The 9,172-nt window shown below is 35.7% G+C and overlaps 2 protein-coding genes across 3 annotated transcripts; one reads left to right on the top strand and one right to left on the bottom strand.

The window, feature by feature from the left end:
- Positions 1–2,903: 2,903 nt before the first annotated feature.
- Positions 2,904–5,874, top strand: LOC147544654 (zinc finger protein CONSTANS-LIKE 3-like). The gene is made up of 2 exons (XM_086635747.1): positions 2,904–3,133; positions 5,620–5,874. The coding sequence occupies exons 1-2, from the start codon at positions 2,966–2,968 to the stop codon at positions 5,872–5,874; spliced, it is 423 nt and encodes a 140-aa protein (XP_086491873.1). The 5' UTR covers positions 2,904–2,965.
- An 83-nt stretch (positions 5,875–5,957) lies between these two features.
- LOC147544653 (Uncharacterized conserved protein (UCP012943)) lies at positions 5,958–8,908 on the bottom strand. 2 transcript variants are annotated; one of them, XM_086637499.1, is made up of 4 exons: positions 8,450–8,908; positions 8,216–8,357; positions 6,722–6,815; positions 5,958–6,575 (listed from the first exon to the last, which is right to left on the bottom strand). In XM_086637499.1, exons 1-4 carry the CDS (start codon positions 8,872–8,874, stop codon positions 6,286–6,288), a joined length of 951 nt encoding a protein of 316 aa, XP_086493625.1. In that variant the 5' UTR covers positions 8,875–8,908; the 3' UTR covers positions 5,958–6,285. The 2 variants fall into 2 exon arrangements, with proteins under 2 accessions (XP_086493625.1, XP_086493626.1); XM_086637500.1 differs by having other exon boundaries at positions 5,958–6,548.
- Positions 8,909–9,172: the final 264 nt, after the last annotated feature.

Here is a 9,172-nt window from a genome sequence, read left to right as displayed (position 1 = left end):
TGGCCTATAATGATATTATCAGTAATTTGCCGACCTGGAACATAAGCGGCTTGAAAAGGAGATATAATAGGGCTCAAAGTGTGCTTAAACCGATCAGCCAACAATTTGGTAATTATCTTGTACGTAGTATTAAGAAGACTGATGGGTCGATAATCTGCCGGTGTTTGAGGAATCGGGGTTTTAGGGATCAAACAAATATGAGTGTGATTAATTTCCGGAGGTAATTGAGCGGTCTTGAAGAAGTTTTGGACCAGGTCGTATATATCTGCATTGATGGTCTCCCAGTTAGATTGGAAGAAGAAAGGAGGAAATCCATCTGGACCCGGCGCTGCTTCTTTCTTGAGACTCTGGATGGCCCAGTTGATTTCCTCCCTATCAGGTATCATTATGAGGTGTTTATTTTGCTCTTGAGTGATAGTGGGTGTAAAAAGGTTAAGCGTATTATAATCTTCTTTCGGATTGATCGTTGTACTAATATCAAGAAGATGCGACGTGAACGTATGTTGGATATCTGTAATCTCTTCGTGCCAATCACCATTTTTATCTTTGATCGCATTAATCTTATTGATTCTGTTGCGCTGAATAGCCTGAGAATGAAAATATTTAGTATTCTTGTCACCTAGATTGATTAAGTTGTTACGAGATTTCTCCTTCCACAGACTTTCTTGTTGGTTATAGAGTTCTTCTAGATTAGTAGTGAGTTTGTGTTCTTCCTCTTTAGTCTTACTATTTTGCAGGCTGTTAGTAATTTTATTGATATTGTTGTCGATGTTACCAAACACATTCTTATTCCACTTGGAGAGCTTCATACTTAGCTTTCTGAGGTCTTGTTGAATGTTATTAGAATTTTGATATTGCTTAATGTGCTTCCAGTTGTCCGCGATGAAGTTGAAGCATTATGGGTGTGTCATCCATGTTCTGATGAACTTAAATGGCTTAGGAGTGGTATAACTATGGGTTTTATTGTCTAGAAGGATGGGCAAATGATCTGATCCGACTGCTTCTAAGTGAGTGACTCCATAAGCATGGAATTGGTTAAGCCAAGGAAGATTAGCCAAAGCCCTCAGTGTCTTTTTTTTAGGATTATATCAACTACTTTCGTTGCATCATAGACATTCATGTTGAGTTTTGTATTAAGAGAAGATGTTTTGAGAACAATTCTGTGTATCTCGGGTCTCACCCCATTTATATAGATATTTTAGAAGAATTCCACTATTTGGAAAACAAAATTTGTGAGTTTTGAAGTGGAGAAGCTTTTAGGGGTTCACTCTTCTACTGGAAATGCTTTTCATAAGGAATATAGAGTTTATAGAGAGGGTCATAAGTTGTAAGGTCAGGAAAAATTAGCCTTTGGTCCAAAAGTAACATTTTAATATAAAAAAAATAATGGGAGGAACAAAACATGAAATCAATCCAAAATGAAAGGTTTTAGACTAATTTGTCAGGTTTAGTAGAATGACTAAAATTAGGTTTGGATTTAATATCTTTACATCCCAAAGGGTTGGGGATGTAAACTACATATATTGTACATTAGTTTGTATCCGGTTCACATGAGTTACGTCAGGTGCACATGAGTTACGTCAAACGCACATGAGCTATGTCAAACGCACGTAAACTATGTCATTCGAAAGTCATATAGTTATGTACAGGACGTTTCAAAATGTATTTTGCACAGATTTATGCACTGTGCAAAATACCATATGAAGAGAGTGACATGAAAATTTATTGTGCATGAATTAATGCAGGGTTCAAGATAGTAGATAAGGGAAGGGCATTCGTTCAAAAAAAGAAAAAGAGAGAAAGGCATTTGGATAGGTATTGTACATAAAAGAAACATGGCCTTTTCATTTTACATTATGTAATGTACAGGGGGAAATATATTGGTGTACAACTTTTTGCCTACCCGAACATACAATATTTTGTGGCCTAAAAATCCTTTGTCGACCATTTTTTGGTCAGTGGCTTTTTGGCCTGCCTGGAAAATCCAAAGCTTAATGCACTGTGACTTGGTCTTCCATTTGTAGTCCTAAGAGCATCTCCAATGCAACACTCAAACTCTAAATCTTACAGTGTCACATAGGATTTTTTGAGTTTTTTCTCTAAAATCCATCTCCAATGCAAAACTTAACATGAATCTCTAAAGTGATGTGTCAAGATTCATTTTAGAGATCCTTAAGAGGACACTCTAAGTTTAGAGTGTCCTCTTGATTTCTCTAAGTGCCATATAAGCAAATCAATTAGTTTTAAACTAAAATATAGGTTTTTGGAGTTTCTCTTGAGTGTTGCATTGGAGATGGTTTTGAAATGGAGTGTCTCTAAATGGTCAAATAGGAAAGAGATCATTTAGAGATCCATTTTTCACACTTGACACATAAGATTTTTACAGTTTTTCTTGGGATGCTCTAAGAAACTTGGCGGAATGGGCCTGCGAGATTCAAAATTTTATACCTTATAAAAAAATTTTGTTTCCAAAAAAAGATAGCCTAAAAGACACATGAACATGTATATCCCTCTATCTCTTCTTGAAGAAAAGTGAACTGTACCAAACCACCCCATTCACAATTTTACATTCACATGGATAAGCAAGTCAAATATGCAGAAGTAACCATCTGGCAGAGAGAGTGGGGCCAAACATAACCTTTCCAAACTTTATGTGTGATTAGTAAATATAAGTAATTCCTCAGTTGTGGGACCAACAAAACACCAACTATTTTTGAGTGTTTGTGATTCAAAGAATCTGCCACATAAGAAAATCAAATTGATCATACAAATCATTTCCTTGGCTCTCATTGATTCACTTTCCTCTCTCAGAATCAAAACATCTCTCTATTTAAACAATTTCATAGTGATCATACAAATCTATTCCTTCCCTCTCATTGATTTATTTTCCTCTCACCATCAATTGATCTACCCACTTCTCTCTCTATAGATCACACTCTCTCTAGATCATCTTCTAGCAGTATTCATGGAAGTTATGTATGAAAATGGTATGCACAAGTTCCTTCTCTACATAAATGAAGCAACTGATTTTGATGATTTTCATTCATCTTCAAGTAATGGAGAAGTACTGTTAACACAACCACCACCACCACCACCTCCTGCTCCTCTTGCTTCTACCATTCTCCATCATCAGGTCCTACACAAATACACAACTTTTGGCAATTTGACTACTTTCTTTTTATGTACAAGCCCAAGTACATATTTACATGCATATATGTGTCATTCTTGAAAACATAAGTACTTCTTTTTCAATCACAAGTGTTCCCACCCTTGGGGTGGACTAGATCTGTTGTGTTTCCACTTACCCACTAATTAGGTTCTTTGAAAACAAGGGAGTCGGTGTATGTTCTTTCCTCATTATTTAAATCTGACTCGTCTGAATTTAAATTGCCTTAGTAAAAACATAGTAGTCATTTGATTGTAGTTCAGATGATGACCTCTTTTTTTGTACTATTTTATGTTTGACTTAAATAGAACAAGAATGAAATTGAATGACCTACATATGATTCAGTCACCATTAATCAAATAAAAACAGCCGTTGTGGAGGTCTGACTTGACTCATATGACTAAATGCAAATGTCCGAATCATATTTCAAATTTGACTTAAAATAGAAAAACGGATGCTTTGCCCAAGTTATGCTCCACATACAAGGATTTTATACCTTTTCACCTGATTCCATTATATTTGAGAATTTTCTTAAGAAGCAAGTAGTCTTACCAATCAATTCTTACCTCAACTTAAGTTTAGTATTTCTCGTTTTGGAAAAATAACCAAGTCTATGTTTGAAACATGTGTATGGTAGACTCTTTCTCGAGAAATTACCAATTTACCTTCAATATTTACTACAACGAGTATAGTAGACTCTTTCTCTTGAGAACTACATGACAACTTCTTAGAAACTGAATTACCTGTATGGTACCATATTGGTATGTTATTTGTTGGGATATGCGCATTATATTTTTCCTTATGGTTCAAGACTACACTCAAAGACAATATATTTTACTCTGCTATTCAAACTAATGAATATTAACTAGGTAACTGAAATCTTTTGTAGTTTTTCAACAACAAAAAGAACTTGTAGTTTAATACTCAACTAGTTGATCTTATAAATGCAAGAGATATGAAATTAGGAAGATCGAATTTAAAGCTTCACAAGTAACCTAGTATCTTGTAATATTTTTACAACTATTGAGCATTCTGATTTCTTTCGAATTTGATAATTTTATATGTATTTTTTCTGAGGTGTAGATGGTGCCACCACCTTCAATACTCAATTTTAGGTAGTTATAATAGTAAAATATAAGAAGTGTTGGCCTCTAACCTCATCCTATTCCAATAACCATTTACATTTTAGCAATAGAAATACATAATTTCCTTTTTCTCTTAGATATTTTTATAGAGCTTATGACTGTGATATCCCCAACTAGATATAGTAATAGAATAGTTCAACTAGATGTTTTACCTTTTTGTTTTTTTTTAATCGATGTGATATCCCCAACTTGTGGAAAAAGAAAGTATAATGCGAAGTTTTAATTGCGCACCTAATAACTGTGAAAAGCGCCCCATATAATTTTCAAATACATCCCATATATCTGTTCAAGGCGCCCCATCAAAGCAAATTTGAGTGGAATTTGTGCGAAAAGGAGGCGCCTTTAACACACGTAAGGGGTGCTTTAAAATGGTTGGAAAATCCATGGAAATGTTTTTGTTGAAATGATATTTCTTGTTCCTATTTCCATAAAATAAACAAAATTCACCAAAAAATGCCACAATATATCCTACTCCCAAAATTTCCAACTTCTAGGCAGACAATTTTATAAAACCCCCGCATTATTGTTATAGGCACCTTTGAAATAGCCAACAATTTTAAATGCGCCTAATGTAATAAAGTGAGGCGCCTAGAACTTCCCCTTCTAGGCTTCCACTCTTTCTCTGAAACATAGAAAGGTTTTATCTGATTTTTAGAAGTCTTTGATTTTCCTTTTCTTTTTCCGCAGGTCCTCTTTTGTCAATTATTCTTTAATTTTTTACTTATTTTTTGTTCAGTGAAGAAAAAAAAATAGTAAAAAAAAATGTTGAATTTTAGAGAAAAAAATGATAGAGAAATTGTTGAATTTTAGAGATACTAAACAACTATGTTGTAAAATTTCATGCTCAAAGTTGTGGGTCTTTTTATTGTTTCTACTTGTTCTCCTTAAAACTTTTTCCAGAGCTCATCCACTACTTCTTTTCCATTTGAAAATTTTCCTGCTCAAAGTTGTCATTGATGATAAATTCGAGGGGAAAGTAGGCGAGAAAACTTTCTCCAAAAATACTTTAGGGCTTGTTTGGACAAATTCAAAGCGTTTTCGGCTCACCTATGTGAAATTTCCTCAGATAAAACTCGTATAGCTGAAACGGATAGAGTGAATTTTGAAAAAGACATCCTCTTACGGCAGATGCTAGAAAGACCCTAGCATCTCCAACAAGCTAAATATTATAAATGTACCCATCCACTGCCATAACAAGATCTTGAGTTCAATGCTTACTGCTCGAATTACATGTAATATAAGGTACAGTTGGTGTTGTAATATTGGATGATTCGTACTTTATTCATCTATTTTTTTTTCCTCGCGAAGGTGCCACTTTTAGGTGGTATGTTTACGGATGTCTCACCCGGAATACTGAAAGATTTGAGTGATGTTATGAGTACGTATGTCCGATCAAGTAGCAATGCATTTAGAAAGGCCAAAGTGTTGAGGTACAAAGAGAAGAAGAAGAGAAGGAACTTCAGGAAGACAATCAGATATCCCTCAAGGAAAGCATATGCTGAAATAAGGCCAAGAGTCAGAGGCCGATTCATCAAGGCTACTGAGTCAACTCAGTCTAGCTAAATTTAAATCAATTGTTTCTGGACTCTATATCCTCAGGAAACAGGACATGTCCTGTTTAAAGAATAATACAACTGAGATGCTCATTTACTGGACAATTGTTATATTATCAAAACCACAAGTTATTACAAAAGCACAAGTCTAGGCCCCAACCTTACTGGGCGAGTACGAAGTAAACTGGGCTACTTAAGTACGAAGCAGGCTCAGTTTGCATGTTTCCCTTCTTCGGTAAGGGCTCAGATGGTGAACTTAAACACACCACCCGACTACTATGCCAGACTAACTGAGTTTATTCTATCAAGATAAAGTATATCCACGGACGGAGTGTTCATACAAAGTTGTTAGTCCAACTAACCTAATTTTCGTAAAAAACAAAACATACCTTGTTCTAGTGTAATGTCGTCGAATGATGATCTAAGTCCTCTGAGACCGATTCAAGACCACAATCAAGAGAACCAGAATGGAGAGAAAGAGAGACGATCTCAGTGATTCTTTAAACATATCTTTAGTCTGTCCTTTGGTCTGGTCCTCTGGTTGAAGCACTATATTGAAGAGATGCGAGAGTTTCGTGATGACTTGTTCTACCTTCGCCTTAGTATTATCCAGAATCCACTTTAAAATGCTTGTTATTGGATAAGGGCTTCCGTCCAAGCTCTCTTGTTCTTCCTCATTCTCGCCTGTATAGGCCACAAAATCTTTTGCATCTGTATATATATCAGATGGATCAAGCAAAAATCTTGTATTAAGATGAAAATAATTTCGGTATGGAAAAGAAATTGTTCAATAGCAGTAACGGATAAAGAAAAGACCGACGCAAGTAAGTTATGAGATTCAAAGGATTTGTACAAACCAGTGTAAAAGGACTCTCTGATCTCCTGTACCACCTCATTGTTCAAAACCGCATCCCAAACAGCTCTATCGGTGGATAAGGAGACAACCATTCTCTACATAAAATACAAAAAACAACCTAATAAAATAACAAAGATTCGAAAAAAATCCGACAAATATAAATATAAAGTTTTGCAATGCAAATGTGCCAACACTTTCAATTAACAAAATCTTGCTAGGTTTTTGTCATGTCAAAACGCAATATCAGTTGTAGATAGAAATAGAACAATCTATATTACTTTTACAAAAAAAAAAAAAAAAAAAAACTTCGGTATTTTTCATAAATTCATTCTTAACTAATCAATTTATATTTTATAGAGATAATTTATACTAACAGAAGCCATTTGAATACACTGTGTAGAACTTCGCTATGATCGAACTAACAGTTCTTTTTTAAACTTATCTCCCTACAGTAATGGTCATTGAAGAAGGAACCAAATATAATGGCTAATCGAGATAACCCCCCATTCGAGAGAATTGGTCAAAATTTATTTCAATTTGAGGCATAAACTCAATAAGTCATTATTTTGAGGTCATCCCCAAAATGACCACTACTAACCGCGGGAAAAAATCATTATTCAAACGGTACAATGATCAAAGTACACTTTATCGTCCAAGCGCACAACTCAGAAAAATGTTCTACTACCAAAAAAACAAGCCGAAATTCGGTTGGGAATCCAACGTCTACGGCCTGATCTCGGTCTGCTTTTTTGGGCAAAGCATCAACCTTGGTACAACTAAACGGTCGGGCAACACGTACTTCTGGAGAGGTTAAACTCATTAGCCATCATTTAAAAGGCATCTTCAATTGATCACTAATGTGCTAAGTAACAAAAAAAAAAAGTAAAAGGAAAACAATTGACAATAAATGTAGAAACATTAGATATTATATTCTTGACCATGTGATTTCCACTTATCCATGTTGGCTCATATGCTTCCTCGCTTTGGGTTTCTCTCAGCCTCGGCATATATGTCTTGTTACATGATTTGGAGCATGCTTTTTTCGTAATAGTTGAGTCTATCTCATCTGTGACTAAAACAGATGATTACGGGGCTTTGTTCTTACCGAAGGCTCGACAAGACTTATACAGATGATTACGGGGTTTTGTTCTCAGCGAGGGCTCGACAAGACTATTACAGATGATTACGGGGTTTTGTTCTTAGCGAAAGCTCGACAAGACTAATACAGATGATTACAGGGTTTTGTTCTTAGCGAAGACTCGACAGAAGTAATCCATATGATTACGGGGTTTTGTTCTTAGCGAAGGCCCGACAGGACTAATACGAATGATTACGGGATTTTGTTCGTAGTGAAGGCTAGACAAACCAACCCAAAAGGACTGTGACACTTACTAAGCTAAGGCATGGCCCATGTAGTCTAGGCTATTTACCCTCTCCCCATAATGAGATAAAATGAGCTTCACATCTTAAATGATAAATCAGTATAGGACAGTACCTGGATAGTGGGCTCAGTTTGCAATAAGTGGAAAGCATCATAAACCCTTTCACATCCATGAGATCTTCCTAAAATACATCCAGGATTATATAATTCCAGGGCTGGCTCCATCCAATCCACATCTGACCCTGGTGAGGGAAATCTGTAAACCAAAATTTCAATAAATCAATAAAAAAATGTTTTTTGGGGGGGGGGGGGGGGAAAGAAAGATGTTTATAAAAGGGATTAGTTTACTGTTGAAGAGCAGAGACAGCAGTTTGAACTTCATCTTTGGAAGGAACCTCCCCAAACACAAATCTATCATAAAAGCCATTTTCAGTTTCATCTAATTCTCCATTTACAGATACCCATTCATCAGTTTCATACATGTCATTAGAACATGAGGAAACCCAATTTGGAGCAGAAGAAGAAATGGAAGCAGAAATTGAATGAGTAGGAGAAGCTATTGAAGAAGATGAAGATAAAGATAATATGTTTGATGAAGTAGTATTTGCATGTTTATTGATATTGGATTTTGTTGTATTTGTTTTTAGAGCTTCTTGGTGAACTCCTCCTCCCACACCTCTTTTTCCAACAGCCCTCATCATCCCTCCACCACCACCACCACCTCCTCCTCCTCCCCCAATCCAACCACCACTCCCAAATGACCTTCTCATCATCTCTCTCTCTCTCTCTAGCTTTTGTTCTTTCTCTAGTTTTGAGAGAGAATACTGAGGGACAGAAGATAAGTTGCTGTAGAAAATTACTACAGTATGTTACATATTGATAGTTTACAATAGTAGAAGCAATCTAAGCCGTTAATCTAGAAATGGAATTTCTGATTAACTTATTCTACTGGGTCTGGGTCCACCTAAGGAGAGCTTCTTTTATATTGGGTCCCAATCAGAGGGTGAAAATAATCAGAATATAAACAAGTAAGCTGTATGTAAGATAAGGATTCTACTACTTGGAGTGTGT

This window comes from Eschscholzia californica, unplaced genomic scaffold (assembly GCF_041429995.1).
Source record: "Eschscholzia californica isolate CP2 unplaced genomic scaffold, dmEscCali1.0.p SCAF_4, whole genome shotgun sequence".
Taxonomy (NCBI): domain Eukaryota; kingdom Viridiplantae; phylum Streptophyta; class Magnoliopsida; order Ranunculales; family Papaveraceae; genus Eschscholzia; species Eschscholzia californica.
This window is presented reverse-complemented; position numbering and strand designations above follow the sequence as displayed.